This window comes from Calypte anna, chromosome 4 (assembly GCF_003957555.1).
Source record: "Calypte anna isolate BGI_N300 chromosome 4, bCalAnn1_v1.p, whole genome shotgun sequence".
Classification (NCBI taxonomy): Eukaryota; Metazoa; Chordata; class Aves; order Apodiformes; family Trochilidae; genus Calypte; species Calypte anna.
Window position 1 is genome coordinate 10,083,531 of NC_044247.1, and position 20,485 is coordinate 10,104,015.

Here is a 20,485-nt window from a genome sequence, read left to right on the forward strand (position 1 = left end):
GTCACTTAGTGTTCCATGTGCCTTTGTTCATAAGTAGAATTACAGCTCTTCCTGGCAGTAGCAGATGCAGCATCTCAGGGATGCCAAGGGAGTGTTCATCACCAACTGCTGCACCACCGAAAGGCCACATGAGCTCTTCAAGCATCACTTCTGAGAGGACATCAGCTACAATGTCTTAAAGAACCCATTTCAAATGCCCCCAGTTTCAAATTCATATTTTGACCATTAGTTAAAGGTCATCTTTAAAGGACAATTAGTTTTTGCTTCTCCCTGAGGTAGCAAGAAAGCATTTTGGTTATCCATAGCATACTGGCATAAAATAATTTTTTAACTACACCACTGAAGTAAAATTCAATTGTTCCAAGTATTAAAGAACCTGTAAAATTCTCCACAAGACAAATATATTTTCTTTCCCATGCTCTTACTTACTTCTTACTTTCTGCAGTGTAGAAGCAATATAATTATTATTTCAAAGCACATAGAAGACTAACAGTCATCACAAAGTTAGGAAGAAGAACATATCAAAATCAACTCAAGTGTATTAGTATGTTGTAGTAGGCATTATGGAGAACAGAAAAAACCAGTTATTGTCATTTTCATCTTGGATATGAGAATATTCTTTGACACTCTCATTAGATAGATATATTAGATAGATTCTGGCATCCTTTTTGGAGTAAACCACTAGGGATTATGTGCCAAACTGGTTCAAATTCATATTTTGAAAGTAGTTATCAGTGGTTCCCTGATAAGTAGAAAGCTAAATCAAACTGGGTTCCTAAGGGACTTTCCACTGAGTTTTAATAATTTTTTGAAATTTCTTGAAGGGAGGAGAAAATAAAGAGTAGGGTTTGATAGGAACTTAACTACGACTGAAGTTCATGCCAGTCTGGAAAGAGCTGCAAGTACGTTGGGGCACAGGATCAGAATGGAATATTAAATCAGTAAATTGGAGAAATTAAATAGGATTATAAGCTCAGCAAACTGGAGATAGCTGATAAATGTAAGATGGAGTTTATTTTTGTAAAGTATTATATTTATGAACAAAGAACTGCAAAAATGTACAGATGGATAGGGAACAGGTCTTTGGTACAGGGTGAGGAGGCTCACATCAATCACAAGCCAGGCATGAGCAACACCACCATGTTGTTGATAGAAAAACCACTGAGCAGGATATTCAAACAGATTTTTAGTCAGTGTCATGTCAGTAATCCTTCTACACTAGAATTGCCAGGATTTAGCCAGAACATGTCCAAATCACAGTACTGCAGCCACAGACAGACCTGCTGGAGGAAGTCAGGACACTGACTTGATCATTGATGAAAATGAGCAGAGCTGTTTAGCACAGGACTTCTGAAAACAGATTGCAAGAACTGTAGCTCCTCAGACTTGGAGTTATTTTCAAGTATCTGAAAAAATGCTGTAAAGCATAATAGTGTGAGAAAAGGAACAGGATGCTATCTATGTCCCTGGGGGAAAGATCAAGGAAATAATGAGCTTAAATTGTACTACCTGATTTGAAGCACCTAAACATAGTTGATCCAGCTTTGTCATAAGATTGCCATGCCACCTGACTAGATGTCCAGTATGCTTTATTGTGTTTGTAAACCTGTTGTTTGTCCAAATTAAGGGATTTTTTTTAAAACACTGGAAGTTCAGTGAAAATAAAATTGGAGCAGTTACGTGGAACTAGGAATAATACTGTCTAAATTCATGCCTTGGGCATCAGAAATGATTCATGAAACTGAATTCTTACTCATGGGGGGAAAATAGTGTCATGATTACTACTCTGAATGCAGCACTTTATCATCTCTGCAAAGGACACCCTGCAGTCCTTCCATCTACTTGGTGTGTTGGCATTCATTATCAGTCACTGTCAGCGATCAGTGGTAGGACTCTGCTTATTTGAATATCCAGAACTGTACCCCTAATGCAAAACCTCCCCTCAGTCTGACCAATAGTTTGATAACAGAATTCATATGTTTCACTTTCACTGTGAAAATTATCAGATTTTCTTTTTGGAAATGGTCTTTTGTATTGAAAAATCAAGCAGATACCATTTCAGTCAATGTCTGTTACAAGTTTCAGAGGGTCATGTAGTGACTTTCCCCAAAAACTGCTCAGCAGAAGGAAAATGACAGTGTGTGTCCTTGGTCTGTGCCACACCAGCTAACAAAAAATAATGGCATCGTGTGGGCAAGAAATTGGGGTCAGGCACTGCACACTGATTTATTCATTTCCACCTGTTCAGTGTCTCCTGGGACACTGCAACAATTAAAGGAGTATTTTTTTTCCTTGTGGTACCTTTATTTTCATACTGGAATGAGAGCCAATGATATTATCTCCTTCTGGAAAGAATAAGAGAACTCCAGGAAAAACCCTCATATAGAGGATAATTTCCAGAATAGCCATGTTATATGTGTGTGTGTGTGTATGTGTATCTATGTCCAAGACAGTAAGGGGAAAAAAAAAAAAGACAATTAGATGAGTTTTCATGTCTTAATATGAACATCATTAACAGTCACTACATAAAATGCATTGCCTTAGTTAAGAGGATACTCCTCCTGAATATCTGCTTCTATGTACATCAGTACTTACTACTTGGATCAGGACATGAAAAGATTCTGTTAAAATTAATTAAAAGTGTATTATGAAAATAGAAAACATGACTTTAGCAAAACTAGAGCCTGTCATCCAATGAGGAATGAAAATGAGGAAGGGTTGTTGCATTCATCAGTGGAATCTGATTGCCTGTGGGCAACTACTAGCAGAGCTACACGTGAGCTTTACCAGCAGATACCATCTTCAGAAGCACTGAAAGGTCAGTGCAGTCATATTTTTGAGACCAAAAACTATCAAAGGAAGTAAGGAAGGTATTTCAGTCCTATGGATTCTTCTCATTAGGAGGGATCTGTGGTTTATCATTTTGTCAACCACCAAACAAAATCTACTAAGCAGGTCCTCCAAGTGTTTGCTGATTTCTCTGGCCCTCTGCCAGATTACTTTCTCTGAAAGACATGGAACTGCTTCAAAGTCTGTCTGACAGAGAAGCATGAACTTCAACAGGTTCCAGACAGTCAGAGGAGATCAGAGATGATCTTTAACTTCAAGTGCACAAAAATCCACAACCACACCTTCAGATCCAGAAACAATTCGGTTTCTTTACTGTGCATTGTTTCAGAGCTAACTTAACTTATTTGCTTTAAGCCAAACCTAAGATCTTTGAAGGTTTTTGCTCTTCATTTGCATGGCCATAATCTGTGGATTTACCTATCTGACCATCCCAGTAATACCATAATATTTTACCATGGGAAGTACAGTGTATAAATAAAGGCAAATACTTGGTATCTATTCAGATTTTAGCTAGTTTCTCTGTTTTTCACCTGTGAAAAGGTCCCAATCCTCATTCAAGGAGTAGACTGGTGAGCATAAGACTAGCTCAGTGAAATGTGTATCTTCCACAGTTCAGCTTTTTTCATAACTTTAGATGCAGCTTCCATAAGGACCTTACCATAGGTCAAGCTCTGCTATTTCTGATGCTTCTAGCAGACTTTGGTACCTTTTGAGTTATCTTCCCTTAGCAACACTGGAGAAGACAGCCCCCAGGCATGCTGAGAGGAGTACCAAGTAAGATTGAAGAAAGCAGAAACGAGTGTATTGATGGTAATATATTGAAACTATTGCTTGGAACTTTCTTTTTTCTCTTTTCTCCTTGATGGACAAACCTTATTCCATTAAACCCTAGGGTGCTATTTCTGTGGCGCTGAAAGCATTAAGTCCTGAGCTTTCCAGAGAAAGACAGCCCATGTTTTTCTGAAGACATTGATAATATTGTTTTCATGTTTCCAAAGCTTTCTGGTGGGAAGCAATAAGCTGTTACTAGAAATTGCTTTCGTGGCCTGTTCAAGATTGAGGTGTTGGCCTGATTTTATATCCTTTTCTGCTATTTCTCAGTGTCTGAGTCACATGTAATAGTGTCACGCTCCAGTCCACCTTAAAATGGGTAGATGTAGCAACTATATGTAGATACATAGAGATGATATAGATAATAGATGATATAGATATAGATGACATAGATATAGATTAGATATATAGATATAAGGCTACTTCTCTATTTCTCAGTATTTAATTTCTACCCAATCAATCAGCATGTGTATGTGTGTTTGGTCTGTCCTGAATGCTATAGGGGAAGAGAATGATGATTTACTTAATGATTACATATTTAAGAAATTTGAGCTATGTTGAGGTGTCTTTTATGAAGTAATTTATTTTCTTGAAGGAAAATTTTAATTACAAAGAAAATCAGAGTCATGGATCCCTTTCTAAACAATTTCTTACACATCCCCTCTCTAAGGTGAATGCTAAGATAGGTTTTAACCTACAACATGCATAAGAAGCTTTTACTGGTAACTTTACAGAAAATACACTTCTTTGAATATAAGGATACTTTATAAGATACATACTTCCCCCAAACTTCTCTGAAAGCTGCAGATTTAAACAGCTCAGGGGAAGAACTTAACTTTGTATGAATATGAGGGCACAAAACTCATTGAAGTCTTAGCAGACAGTTTCTATATAGCTGGAGAAAATGTCAAATCTTACTTTAGAAGTCAGGGGACTTTTATCTTCTAAACAGAATTTATGATTTTTTCACCTTCTTCTTCACCTAATATAGGATCTTATTTTGATTTTGTAGTGTTCCTTGGTTTTCTTCAAATTAAATTGAATTTCTTGCTAAGGTGTTAAGGCTAATTTTTACTCTGATTCAAAACTGGTTATTTTAAGAGTATACTTCTTACACATTGCAAAGTAGTACACCAGTAACAGACAGAAACTACTTCACTGATTTTACTCTGTAATGATTTTATGTAGAATACACTGACTACAAGTGCTGGTTTCAAAATGACATTTTGGAATGCATGGGTTTTTTCTGTTCAGTCTGCAGATGTCCCCTATACCAGATGTACAACTTGAAAAATAATAACTGCTAAAAATACACAAACTGTCAGCTTGGTTTTTACTGAATCTGTAACTTCAAGTAAGACACATTTGTATTTAAATACAATGTTAGAAACCTAAATGATTCCCAAGGACTGATGGCAATCTTATCAAATGGTGCAAATAAACACCTTATAAATGCATATTTTGAGTCCAAAGTGGGGCAAAGATGGAGTAAAATTGTTGCTGTATAAGCTAATGATACTGACATCAATTTTGAAATAAATCATAACAAAAATCATAAATAGACTGTATTAATATTTATTTCTCTGTTTTAACATCTTAGAAAAAGCTCATTCTTTGTGCTTACACCTTTAAGGTCTCATAGCTGTAATGTTTTTTCACATGACCTTGCATGAAGTGTTTGTCCCTCAGTATACCAAACAAACTGCAAAAGTATTGTGAGTTCAAATAAACCTTTAAAAAAGGAGGTAATGACACTGCCTTTCCACTTAGTTCAAGGTTAATTACATTGGTCAAGAAAGCAGTGAACAAAAAGCAATAAGAAATCTGACAGACCTATGGCAGCTACACAGACTGCACCTCCAGCTGTTCCCATTTGTCAAAGTTGCACCCATTGACAAAGTGGGGATGAGGACAGGATTTCAGAAAGCTCATTTTTTCATTGCACTTAAACATAATAAATTGAGACCAAAAAAAGTAAACAAGCTGTAAACTGTCACAGAGGAAATTTGAGAAACTGGCAGAATTAATTTTTATGGAATAGTTGTGAAATGATGTAGCTTAAGCAAAGATCAGAATTTCCTGACAGTGTTCATCATTCTGATGTTGCTGTTCATTTGAGTGTGGGTGTGCACATATATAAAGTGAGGCTAATGCAGTAAGGAACTGGTTAAAAACAAAGGTCCTTTTAGGGAATAACTTGGATTGAAGTATGGCTTTCTAAGTGCAGACCTTAAAACTCCTACCTCTCTGCAGATTCATCTGAATTTTCTTCTGTGATCATCTGCAACTCCTGCGTGGTTTTAACTGAATCTTCTTTGACACAGTTTTCCTCCGTGCTCCTTTTGGGAATCTCCTCATTTGCTCGGAGCTGTTCTATGAGGTTTTGTTGATGCCAGGTTTGAATGGATCGGTGATGCCCTGGGGTTGGACCTGGCACAGGTGCCAGTATGTTGTGGTGGACAGGACTGCTGTTTTTCTTCAACCCATTTCTGTCCCGAGAGTGGTTCTTCAACCTGTTCTGGACCGGTGTCCCTCTGTGCTCATATCCTTCCTGCTGGTGGCAGCTCCCCGTGCCTGTGGAGCCTTGTGAGGGGTGACTGAACCACCTCCAGCGGAGCCTCAGGATCTGCTTCACATCAAACTCTTTCTTTCCCGATACTGACATTTTTTGCGGGGGGGGGGAAAAAAAAAACAAAAAACCACCAAGAAAAAAAACCCACCAAAAACCGACAACAGCCTATTCTTTTAGAAAGGAAATGGATTCTTTGTTATCTTTTGTGTTTCAACTCCTCTTCTTAAGAAAAGCCAACAAAAGAACAAATACCGGCAGCTCTCTCCCTCTCTCTTCTGATTAATAGACTGCAAGCTCTTCAAGCCGATGCTAAGCTGCTGCTAACTGTATAGGTGGGAATCCATACTGACAGGATGATGAGGTCAGACCTTAAACAAGTAAATCAGCTTAGCACAGGAAAGCAGCAACCATAACACTACCCAGCTGCCAGGCTTACACCCTCCCGGCACTATAGCACAGCTCTCTCCTATATAACCCAGCCTCACATGATCCTAAGGGATCCTGAGCTGCAACTTAAGATGCAGGCAAACACATAGAAATAAAGTGACAAGACTTTCTATCTCACGAGGTTTTCCATCAAGGATGCTGAGAAGCCAAGCTGTGTTTCACAGAAGCTTTGCAGAGAATCCTTTTACAGCCTCCTCACACGGATTTTTGGTCACGATTCAGGGTGAAACTGTCCTGCAGTTCACGTGTTTCCTTAAGGGGCTTGCATTTGTTTATCTTGCCGAGAAAAATTCCTACAAATGGCCTCAGTGTGGTAGCACTTACCTAGAGGAAAGAGGCAGCGTTTGGCTGCATTGTGCAGCCCTGGGTTTATTTTCTCACCTAGAGAGAGGTTTCTGGGTATAATGACAGAGGGACGAGAGCAGAGGGAGGGAGCTTATGAAAATCAGAGATGTGCTCCCTAACTGACTGTATCTGTGGAAAACACCCCGTTTCCTGGCTAAGTGCCTGTGTAAACACCCTTTGCCATCCTGCTCATAATTTCTCATGAACAGTGAAAAGAATGTGCTTGAGGGGTTTTTTTGTTTTGTTTTGTTTTTTGTTTTTTTTCCAGAAGACACTTTTCTTTTGACAGTGTAGACTGCAGCGTGGTTTTGGGAAATTTAACAACTGAGATATATTCATGTCCATCCATTCTTTAATAGACAGGGCTGAGAGAACTGTTCCTGTGTGTGTTGTATAATATATACAGATTTTTTTCAGATGCAAAGGGAACAAAACTGGCTTGTTTTTCTTCTGTTATACTCTCCACAGTTTACTACTGATGATCTATACAAATATAGCATTGTGCAGATACAACAACAACAACAACAAAAAAAGCTGTAACAGCTGTAACAAACCATTGCAGCTCCCCTACAAATGTAATATTCTATTTAACAATACTCCAGTGAAGCAAACTGTTCTGTAACATCTACTTCTGAATGAAATGGAAGAAGAATTTCTGTATTAGATTATCAGGCTGCCAAATATTCTTAAAGGAACATATATTTTTATTTTATGTGTTACAGGAATCAACAGAAACTAGAAAACTTGTTCAACTCTAAGAAGTTATATTAAGAAGATATATTATGGTCTGTTTGTGAGTTTAATTGGGGATCTCCAGGTAAGCTTGTTGAGAATATATGCCAATAAAGAAGTTGCTTACAAAGTTCAGGAATTTTAAATTATTAACAGGGAATGAAATGGAAAATGAAAATGCTTGTCATGGACTAGGAGAGATTATTGTATGTTCAGAAGCCAGTGTAAGATGTTTTCAGACTTTAATGATGACCTCTTGTAACAAGCTGAAAGTTTCTGGAGGCACAAATGTTACAGGTGTTTTTTTTGCATTGCAGCCATATAATATTTAATGTTTCTTAACTTTTCAATTTCAGCCTACACACCTACAGATGTTCTTTTCAGTTTGATAAAAGTAATCAGATTTAGTGGTAGCTATGTATATATTTCAACATTGCCTACATGGCAATCTGAGATCTATTTTAAGGAAGGAATCTCTGTGTACCAAGCTAATAAAATTATTTGTGATAAAATCTTGTAGAGGTGGACAGAGAACGTGGTTTCTCGCTCCTACCTTAATCAGGTCATTGAGCTATCTCAGCAGCTCTGTCAGTTCCTCTTGGCAACAGCTCAGATACATTTAATCCATATTTTTACACCATGTCACAAAGCTTCTGTTGGGTTTATTTTCCTTCAATCCGTTTTGCAGAAGTCATCTGTTACTCTAAGATATGATCAGAAGCATATTCCTTGAATTATTGGGAATGTACAAGCAGTACTTCTCTTTCTGAATTAGTCTCCTACTAACTCAGGACATGTTTTGGCAGATATAAAGCATTTCTAGGTAAAATTAAAATAGTAAGGCTGGACATTTGCTGAAGAGGCTGTCTTACTCAAAAAGCAAGTTTTGAGTCAGCACAGCATATATCTCAGGTAGAGCATAAGTAGATTAGTTTTCACACAGCTTGTTACTATTCTGGATAGAATTTCAGTGTGCTGCATTATTGGACATTAGGACAGTATAACTAATTTGGAAATCCAAAACTTCAGGCCTGAAATGATTAGAAGCAGGTATGTGGCCTAAAGATGCACAATATTAATACTACATACATGCTTTTAATGATTTACATCTACTTTCTGGTGACAAAAAATAAGTTCCCTTAAAAATGAATAGTGTGAGTGTTTGCTTTTGGCTGAGTTCTCTGTAAATCTCTGATGTATCTTTAGGTGCATCTTTGGCTGGGTTCAAAGTTCTAAATGTGAAAAGATGTAAGATTTTTCTGTTATTGCTATGTCCAAATGAATGTGTTTGGTCTCACATAAGTATCCATCATAACAGCATTATCTCTTCCCCTCACAGTTGGAAATCTTCAAAAAATAGGATTTTCTAAGGACTATGGCAAACATAACCAGGGCCACCAAGAAGGTCAGGCAGGTGGAGTATCTGATGTGGCTGTCAGTTATGAAGAGAGACATTTCTAGAAATCTCAACTCTATTTTGGTAGCAAAACAGGTAAGCAGTGCAGCCTGCACTTGTGAAGGGTTTCTCAGTGTTCATCTCATCTCAAGCTCACAGGTGGCCTGGGGAAGAAGTCCTTGCTCTCTGAAAAGCTTTGATGCCAGGGCTATGAACTTCTGAGGAAAATCTTCAGCAGGTTTAAAAGATTGCACTAAAGTTGAAGAGAGATTGGGATCTAGCAGGAAATTGGGCAGCATTTTAAAGATTTTATTTCTAACATGTTGAAATTCTAAATAATTTGAAAGATATATATTAATAGTAAGTGCCCAGTTAGGTGTTTATCAAAGTTTTAAGTGTAAATGCAGCTATGTAATATTTAAGTGTAAAAAGCAGTTATGTAATATTTATTTGCCTTTCAAAAGACCCATAGCAAAGGATTTCTTAATCTTTTTCTCTTTGCCCTTATCTGGTAGTCCAGTGCATGTCTGAAATGCCTATTAGAAAACTCTGTTTCTACAATCTAGGAAAGAATATTAAAAAGGAAACATCTCGCTTTCTTCTAGAAGAATTCAAGAAAGATACCATCTGCAGGCTCTGAAGCCAGAAGTATTGCAATGATTAGGTTACAAGCAAGAGCTAATGAAGTTGGTCTGTGATGGATGGGAGGCAGACCAGAAAAAAAGGATTTTTTTATTATATAAAGGATAACTTTGAACCAGAGGTCTTCAATGACAGTCTCGCTGACCCAAACAGGAGAACTCCACTTATGCTGAGTGAGACAATCAGAAATGTAGCTAAGCACAGAACAGTAAGAAAGTTTTCTCATTTTTTTCAAAACATTTGATGCCTATTCTGACACTATGTTTTTTTAGAAAGCTAAATGAATGAAAAGCTCATATCAGTACTGTATACACTACAGTGCTTGCATGTGGGGAAATAATCACCACAAGATCTACAGATGTCCAGGCTGTTGATAACTAAAAGCTGTCCTCTCCCTACCCAAAGTCTGCCTTCTGCAAGGTCATCACAGATTGTGTACTCAGGCTGTGTACTGGCACTGCACACGAGGCCAGATAAAGAGAACAAGAAGTTGGGTATTTTTATTACCCTGTTTTCAAAATAGTGTTTCAAGAGAACTCCCATTAGTCCATCCTTTGTAAAAGAGATATTCCAGGAAACATCTGCACAGCACCAGCATTAGCAGAAGTCAAAGTCAAATGGAAAGGAACATGACAAAAACAAAAAGCTGTATTTAAAATCTGCAGGAAAGTTCAACTGTCTTTTAAAAGAAAACTTTGAATCCCAGAGAATGCAAATCAATTGGATACAAGCAGTTTAGACACTTTCTATTAAAGGAGACAGTAGAGAAGATCCACTTAAAGGAAAGTGTTGGTACATTTAAACACGGTTGCTTCCTCAAATAACTGGAAACTGTACTACAGATTGCAACCCACCTACAAAGCTGGGTGCCAAAATTGGAAGAAATCACAGCATTTTTACAAGATCCACGCAAAAGAATGTGAGAAATAAGCTTGGTGTAAGTAAATCTGGTGAAGAACTTGCTAAACAGGAAGGACACTGTCATCCTCAAATTGAAACCAGAATATAAGAGTGAAATAAGAAGTAGGAAATACCCACTTTGCAGCCAGCTGGGAAGGTCTCTCATGAACAAGGACTTGAAAGTGATGACATTAGTGCAGCAAAAGTAAACTCAAACATGTGACTTGAAAAGAAACTCCTCTCACAGGTGAAAAACAAGATTGAGAAGACTGGGAAAAAAATGTCATAGATGCAAATAAGTATGAATCTATTTCACATTGATTTTCATAATATTTTGTAAAATTAGATATATTTGATTTTTTTAAGTGTTGTGCCCAAGAAAAGCCAGTTGTTACATTAAGTATTTCATTACCTGCTAGTAAAATCAAGGACCAGAATACAATATTGCAAAATGAAAGACGTAGAAAAACATTATTTTTAAACTCTGTATTTACTGAGAGTGTGGAATTTACCCTTTTATCCCGCTTGGTTTTCTCTTGTGTACAAAAATAATCAGTTGTCCAAGCTAACAGGTCTTTTCAGCCCACCAAAATATACTATCAAAATATAATAAAATTTGCTATCAGGAACTGAGGCAGATGACTGAGAACAGAAAATTGCCAACAGATTTGAATACTGAAGATAGGTGACAAAGAGTTAGTGCCAGGATGCCTGTTATTAGTTGTAATAGAAAAATCTGTAATAGGAATTACTGTAGTTGTAATAGAAAAATCTGAAACTGGGTTTCAAAGGAGAAAGAGAACACACAAGGGGAAATTTATTTTTACAGTCAGTTTCCTCTTGCCAGTATGGTCATTTACCTGCTGAGAACACAGTATAAGAAGATGTTATCACATACATGCTGTTACTTATCAAGGGGAAACTCAGATATAAGCATGACATACACCATTTATGGCTTTAAGATTAACAAGATACTAAGAAATCTGTCACTTCATAGACAGTCAATATAAACTTACATAGATGAAAACCAATGTTACTGTATCCTAAGCTCCTAAATTTAAAAAAAAAAAAATAAAATCTTGACAAGCAATAATTCCTTCTAATTAGTAGTTAAAAACACTCCATCAAAGAAATCTGCTGACATAACAAAGCTCTCCACACAACACAACACAACACAACACAACACAACACAACACAACACAACACAACACATTTTTTAGTGTAAGAGGATAGCAAGTGTTTGTTTTCAGCAGAACTGATATAATATTTAGGTATTGTTTTCAGGAAACTGCAAAGTAATTGGGAAAATGCCTTGTGTTTTAGAAATGCAGAAAACATCCCTTTTCCATTCATAACTCAAAGTAGCACACAAACATCTCTCCTAGAAATAAGTGCAGACTTGAATCCTAATGTACCTGTCAGGGAGGTTCTGTCAGGCTTGGTTTTGTTTTGGGTCTGGTTTTTATTTTTTGGATGTTTGTTTGCATATTCTTAGGTATCTACTAGTTCAAGTTCTACAGAACAAATGATTTTCATTCTTCTCACATTGCCCCTTAATTCTTTTCATCAAGAGTACTTTCTATAGAGTTTGAAGTAAAACAAACCTTTCTATTGCAAGAAAATAGAACAGAACAGGTCATTAGCAAGATGCATGCATGAATGCACTTGTTAGTCCCATATTGCAATAACCTTGAACACTAGGGAGACAGCTATGATCTAAATATAGTTTGTCTTCATTACTGATCATGTAAAATGTTGTTTCTCAAAAAAAAAAAAAAAAAAAAAAACCAAAAACCAAACACATATATACTAACCAAGCAATTGGAAATTTAGCTATATACTGTGAAATACAAACTTTTGTATGTTTTGATTCCATTTTACTGGGAGATTACATTCTCCATTTTGATTATAGTGTTTCCAGTTTACAAAGGTGTTTCCAGTTTACAGATAGAAATAGAAGCAGGTTACTACAGGTTTTATCAGCTTTTGTCTTGTAAAACCTTTAGGATGGAGATGTTAAAACAGTTCTAGGAAACCTGTTCCAATGCTTGACTGTACTAATAGTGAAAAGGTTTCTCTTATAACTGCTCTGAACACCCCTTGGTTTCCTTTATACCCACAGTCTGATATCTTTCCTTCTCCTGCCTTGCTCTGTGAAGAGTCCTTAGGCTGCTAAAACTGCCCAGGCTGAACAATTCCTGTTCCCTCAGCCTTAGCTCTTTGGGAAGTAAAGGGGCCTGTAACCATGGGGGTGACCCTCTGCTGAACTCACTTCAATTTATCAATATTTTTCTCGTGCTGTTGGGGCAGAGCTGTACAAACTTGGCTGTGTTCTGCATGTGGCGTAATGGGTGCTGAGCAAAAGGTGACTCCTACTTACCTAGTAAGCAGTAGAAAGATAGATGTAACTTGCATTTATCACATGTAACAACTGTTATCAGAACAAGCATTGATTCTTAGCATATGATGATACATATTCCTGACTGTAAAAGGATCATGATAGTTATGTTCATATAGAAAATACTTGAAATTTGTGCTTATTCACTGATACTAACACCCCTTATTTTTCCACCAATTATTATCATAGGGTATTCAAGAGTATGGAAAGGATCTGGCATGCCCTCAACACAACCTACTCTTTAGATTTGACATTTGTCAATATGGGTCTGTATCACAAGCCATCTCAAAGCCTTGGTGGAATAAGGACTTATGGCCAAGGTCAGTCTTCTCTGGTAAGTTTTGAGTCTTGTTCATTGTCTCTTAGAAAGTAATAAATGCTGCTTTTAATTTCAACAGAGGGAGGCCCTTGAGGCAGTTTTATTTCTGTGCACTGTACAATATAATGATTCTTGGATGCATTTAGATTTTTATCCCACAAATGTCTTCTGAGGCCCGTGAAAAGCTCTATATATGTCAATAAGAAATCGTTAGAGCATGTGGTCATGTATCACCTCTGAATTATTGACATCAGAGGTTACAGACTATTTTGATTATTCATGAAAAAATGACCTGCCCTGGACGAGGTGGTTGAGAGGTTTGAGGCAGTTCCTTCAAGCTTTTCTCCTTATTGATCCATCTAACTTCCAGTACACATATTGATTCCACCACAGAGATGCAGCCAAGTTCACACAGGCTTGCCTGTTGTATTTACAAGTGTGGAAACTGGTATTCTGGGATACCAGCTGGTTAACTATTAGATTAAAACAAGAAAGCATGATTTTTTTTTTTATAAGTAAGGCAAGTAAGTCTGAAGCTGTTACTGTTGGGTTTCTATAGCACAATAATATTTTTTCCACCTTCGCTTTCCCTCCCAGTTGTCACCAGTTTTCCTACCAATTTTTCCAGTTGTTCAAGCTCTTTCTTGTGATGCCATAAGAATGCAAAGGACAGAATGCTTCTGAAATCATATAATTATAAACATGAGAGTCAAAGCTGAGCTGAAAAAGTGCTGCAGACCAATATTCTTGTCAGCAAACTATCTCCCATCATCCTAACACCACCCTTTTGGTCATGTCACCAGTAAAACCACACAGTCAGTCAATTTTAACTTTGACAAAAAGCCACACGGATCCCCATCACAATATTATTGTCATTCAGACAATTCAGGCTCTAGCTGTTGTCAGCTGCAAAAATGCCTTGAGGCTGCACTTTTTACTCTGATGCTAGCACAGAATATAAAACCATAAAAATGTATTTTATCCTTTATCCTTCTCATGCAAAAACTTTGGTTCTGTTATGTTTGCAATTTTTGGAGTAGACATGCTCAGCAGCTGCATTTTGGTGTGTTAGAAATTTTTAGTAAATATTTTTGTGTTTTCTGTGGGAAAATTATAAATGTACTGCTTGTAAGTACTGCATCGTGTGATGAAAATGGGAGAACTAATAGTAAAATATAGTAGGTTTTATCAATGCATATGTTTGTTAATAATACAAAGGTACTAAACAACATATTGAGCAGATTTGCAAGTGACAGTGAATTTCAGGGAGAGAGGAATAACATGAAACCTCCAGAAAGCAGAGATTACAGAATATAACACAATATTCTGAGGCAAAGCCTATTAATGACAGATTCCCAAAGGAAGTCAGAAATGCAGCCTGCTGAAAAAGAAACAGAAGAACAGAACTCAACATATTAAATCTGATTATTTCGCATAAAGTGCTTGAAAAATCCAGATAGAAACTAGGATGTGGGTGTGTGGAGAAAAGCATCTCTTGTTTCATTTTTTCTTCAAAATGTCATCAGTAGTCTTATTCTATCTAGTCTTAATCTTGAACTCAAATTATGGTGGGGCTTGTTTGAAACCAGAGTTCCTATGTTAAAAGCTGTAGACAAACAGCCCTTAAGACAAAAATTGCATTTTAAGTTTCCAGCTCAGTTCTGTCCTGCATGTCTGGATGACAAGGAGCTCTACAGTTCTCTACTGGTCAGCAGGACTTTCTGGTATTTCTGTGATAATGTCAGGTAGCATCATGTCCTGAAAGGTCCAGTGACAAACTAGAAATAAGTACAGAACAGAAGTACCCATTGCTGATGGGTAAATGTGTACTGGTGTGATATGGCAATGGAAAATAGCCCTTTTCTCTTTCATTAAAAAAAAAAAAATACTTGCAGAATACATTAACTGTGGAAATAGTTGAGATAGCAAAGACAGCAATATTGTGATCAATTAAATCGTATTGCAAATACACTACCTGAGAGCTGTTCGAGAAGGAATTAAGCCTAGCAAGCATTCTTTTGATGAAATAAATTGCTAATATCAAACTAATATGGTTTAGCATATGCTACAAACAAGTGAGGTGCTCTTGCTTGATTATGTCAAATTAAAAGGCTGTTTACATCAAATTCTTTTGAGGTCTCAACTTTACCATCAGGCTTCATGAGGTATTTTCAGTTTGCTTTTCAACATCTTTTAAGGTGCTTGATACAGCTGGAGTGACTGTTTTTGCCTTTTTTGACTTACTGAGTTCCCTAAATTAAACTAATACCTCTTGTTAGTGAGTAGCTGATGGTTTTACACTCTGTTGAAAGAGTGAACAGTATTTAGGAATACTAGATGCTGTCAACATTTATCAACATTTTAATGTAAAATAACCTTGACTTTAAAGAACAAAGTCTTTAATTTTGGTGGCATTAATGTGGAATCAATTATTTTCCTATATTTTCATAGGAAAAAATATACATGCCAAGTTCCACTGCTGTAAAATACAAGATTCAGTTAACCATTGAAACATACAGAAAAGGCTTTGATGTGTGATTTGCCTCTCATTCATTGTTAGTGGTTGGTTATTTTTTTAATGCTTTATTCATAATTTTATCTTTTATGATAATGAAAAGTTATGGGAGAAACCAGTGGTAAAAGCCTGTCCTTACCTAATAACTCCTTGCTGATCCATTTAGGGATTTTTTTTCCCATCTGAAATTGCTTTCTGTATGCTGGAACACAGCTCATTGTTCTTCTGCCTGTCACAGTCTAATCATTCTGGCTTGCAGACCTCTCACATAATAACAAGTACATGCCACAGAAAAGGCACTGCTGTATCACTAGGACACAAAGTCCTCTTGCAAAGCAGCACAAAAAAACCCAACTACAGAAACTCTAAAAATCTGTTGTGTGATTCACATTGTTTATATATTAGGATCTTAAATCACATTCTTTTCACAGCTGGTAGAGTACCAGAAGATTTAATGAAAAGTTGGTGATTAATCTGCCTATTTTCTAATACCATGACATGAATTATTTTCTTTCTGCACTAACCTGCAAAATTAGTTTTCTTTTTTGCCTATCTCTGAAGAGTAGAATTCTTTTACTTAACATTCCTTGCTTGAGAAAGCAATGAGGTTTTCCCCCAAATATCTTGCTAAGTAGTTTATTTCAGACAGTTGGCTATTTAAATAAATGATGCTTCTTGCCATTTACTTCTCCCATGTTGTGTGATGGTAGATTCTCTGATGTTCTTTACAACTGCACAAAGATTCCAGACTTAAATATATTAAAGTACTTTGTATAGATGGCAATCACACATTTTCTTATCTAGTCCTATTTTAGGTATTTAAAATTATAATAATTTCCTTTTGGCACAGATCTTTGGATTATGGTTGACTTGATGAGATTAAGGGTCTTTTCAAACCAAGTTTATTCTATGACTCTCTAAGCAATTGAATTAGTTCATTTGATGGCTTTGTGTACATGGCACACATTCTGAATTAACAACATTTTAACTATCTGGACAGTTTTTTCCTTCTCCTTCAGTACAGGCACCATCAAGTCAAAACTCAGTGCCATTGTCTAGTGACTGTGGCGGTAGTTGATCAAGGGTTGGACTCGATGACCTCTGAGGTCCCTTCCAACCCAGCCTATTCTATGATTCTATGATTCTATGAAAACACCTCACCTTCAGGCTCATATCCTTCAGGAAAAATTCCAGCTTCCTGATACTTTCTGGTTCCCCCTTGCTAAAATTATTTACACTGGATCCAACTTGTTCAGCCCAGAGGTTGCTTGTCAGGCTGACTCTTTCAGAGGACTCCCAAGTTTTGCCCTTTCAGCTTTATTCCCACATCCCTGTTGGTCAGGAGCTGCTTCTCCTGTCCCCTCCTCACCCTCAGGGTCTTCCCAGACCCCTCCAGATGGGACAGAGGCAACAGGGCTGGGGACCACAGCCTGGCAGAGGCCATGCTTGGGTTTTTGCATGTTTTTTTTGCATGGTTTCAGTCAGTTTGAGAGAGTGGAAGCAGCTCCAGAACCCTGGCTGGGCCCAGGGCAGCCCTGCGGCCCAGCCTGAATCCCGACATGGCGGCGGGAAGGGCCCTACGGAGCCAACATGGAGCCAGGGAAAGGGGAGATCACTGAGGAGCCTGGGACAGGAGACTGAGAGAGAAAGCTGGAGGGGAGAGAGGAAAGGACAACTTTGATATTTTTTTTCTTTTCCTGAAATAACTGCAATATTCAGCACACAAAGCAGGGCAGCAGGGAAGGCCCAGCTGGGCAGCAACCCTGAAGAGAAGCTGTGACTTTTCAGCATGGCCTCCTGTGAGGAGAATTATTCAGAAAGGGTTTCAGGCTCTCAACCATCAAGAGCATTCACTCTCAGGAGCCCAAACGTGATAGAAAGGCAGCAGCCCTGTGAGGATTTTGCCCTTTGCAGTAGGTGTGCAACAGCCTTCCCCCCACCACAAGGAAAAAATGTTTCTCCAGGCTCCCAAAACCACTCATACCAAACATTCTGCAATGAACTCGTTCAGCTCCAGGAACAAAGCATTTTTTGCCAGGCTAAGAGCTAAACTGCAGAGGAAATTAATCCAAAGTACAGAACATGTTAGTAGAAGCTCCATGGAGGCTTTGTCACTGGAGGTAAAATCCCCAAAAAACCCAACTGCAAGCTCATTGCCTGGCTGTGTTTGAGCAGGACAAAAAGTATATATTTAGTACAAGTGCAGAAGTTGGATTCTCAGCATGTAGGATCTAAGAGTTTTACTTGATGCTATTTTAAGGCAGGCTTTACTTTGTGCCATTTTTTATAACTGTTTGCAGCACTGCTTGAAAATATTCCCATGTGACACCGATATATGGCAGCAAAATATAAAATTATAGAGAGAATGAGGCAAACCCAATAGTTCTGGTCTGGTCTTAACAGATTTTAATTAATGTTCATCAGCTGCAGCTGATAGCTCAGCCCAGGTTTTTTGAATTAGCACATAACACCCATGGAGAGCTTTTATTACAGCTGAGTCTCTCAGAAAGAGGGATGTGGGTTTGGAGGATAGAATTCAGACTTTTTAAACCATTGGAGACCATTTGTGTCTACCTGATACCATGAACATGCAGGTGGGTGGGAGGGAGGCACAGGAGGAAGGCTGTACGGGCCCTCCTGGGGGCTGCTACACACAGATTTGAAATGATTTTTCTGCCCAGAGAAATTATTTTTCTGCTTGGAAAAAAAAAAGAATGAAAAAGAAGTATCAGACTCTTTATTGAAGCCTGTTTAAAATACTCTGTAAGCCATATCAAATGGTGTAGAATGGATCAGAGCAGCATTCTCAATTTTTAATGAGAGAATCTGAAATGGGAAGATCTCAGGTACCTCATCCAGGTCAGTGCAAAATTCTCCTTACATTATGTTCTCTTTAACAAGCTTTAAAGTAATCGAAATAATGCATCCTTTTTCCTATAAAGAGACTGAAGTTACATTTCCTATCAACAGGATAGCTTTCTTTAACTGGAAACTATCCTTTTATTTCTTTGTGCCAAGTTTTCCTGTCATTCCCATAAAGAATCCATTCTATCGCATGACTGTAGCCTTTCCTTTATCTTTTTTTTTAACCTTATGGAAGTTTTTTTTTCTTTACTTTATCTTTCTGATTTTCCTCAAAGCCAGTTGTGATTTTTTTCCCCCCTACATTATTTACCCCTAGGCTGAATGCACATTTCCCACCTCCTCAATTTAGCAGAGGAATATGAACACATCCAGGGGGGAATTTCTGGACTATGTTACATAATCCCCACAGTTCCATTAGTAGCCTGGCAAATATAAATAATTCCATTTTGAGTTTGATACAGTCTCCTGAATTGCTTCTGTAAAAACACCCTCATTTAAAGTCACTCTTCACTAAAAGAGCAGGAGCTGAAAAGTGTTGTGTGTTTTCATCAACTATGGAAATGATTCTGGTAAATAAGTACTTTAAGGATAAAAGTGGTGATTCTGAGATTTATTTCCACTGTCTTATGATCAAGACCATGAAAGTAAAGTAACTATTATCTTCTGCTCATATTTTTGAAGAACTCTGCTTGCTTGTTAAAGTTGTAACAGAGCATCTTCACAGAAGATATTTGTTTCCCTTTGGGAACAGGCAGTACAAATATACTGTATATAATTTATGTGTACATTTATTTTGAAAAAAAGAAAGTTTATATTTTAGGTCAGTGACAATTTGGCAGCTGATAGCATCAGTACTTGTGAGTATTTTCTAAAATGCCACAGTTTTAGTTCTGTTACAGGATAGGATGGAAAAGCTGTGAATAAAACTGCTAAAATTTCTACTGATACCTCTTCTGGAAATACTTTGGGTTTTTTAAATGACATTGTAAGGACCTTTTTGCCTGAACTCCACGATATGTTTTTTGATATTATAAGTGTTTTTTTCTCTGATCTGAATCTCTATGTGCTTAAAAACTTGCAGGAAGCAGTGAAACCTGGGGAAAGCACCATATCATTGGAATTTATGAGTATATATGATCTTTTCACTAGGGTGTTAGAGACAGGATCATTCCTTAAAATCGTTGCAGGAGAAATAATACAAGTTTTTAAAAGTTCTTTTTGTGTGTATGTGTGTAACATTATCCTTGAATTTACCTCTAAAGGCTCAGATGTGTTGCCATAATCTGTTAACAGCAAACACACTTGCAGATGTGCAGACAGAATTATCAGAAGTCCAAATAAGACCCCTGTGTAAAGCAGAGCACAACAGAGAAGCAGAGAGGTTTAGGATTTAAGTAGTTTAAAAGTGTAGCTTATGAAGGAGATTTAGTTTGCTTTTGGAAAGTACATACAATAACACTGTGTGCACTTAGAGCAGAAAGATTAGACCAAGCAATTATTCTGTTAGTCAGTCCTGGTTTTATAGTAGACCACCTAGAATAAGATATTTCAACAAGATACTTCTTTAAAAATATTTTGTAAGGCAATTTGATTTCTCTTTTATGCTGAATCAGTCGGGCCTGATGTGCTTGATGATTTTTGTCCCCATTATATTGCTCTTGCAGCAAACAGTG

At 37.3% G+C, this 20,485-nt stretch overlaps 1 protein-coding gene across 1 annotated transcript in view; it reads right to left on the reverse strand.

Annotated features, from left to right (window-relative positions):
- Window positions 1-6,346, reverse strand: part of KLHL4 (kelch like family member 4) — a 35,787-nt gene extending 29,441 nt beyond the window's left edge. Inside the window, exon 1 of the mRNA XM_008493660.2 lies at window positions 5,925-6,346. Within this exon, the coding sequence (XP_008491882.1) occupies window positions 5,925-6,346 (422 nt within the window). The remainder of the gene's footprint in view (window positions 1-5,924) is intronic.
- Between the last annotated feature and the right edge of the window lie 14,139 nt (window positions 6,347-20,485).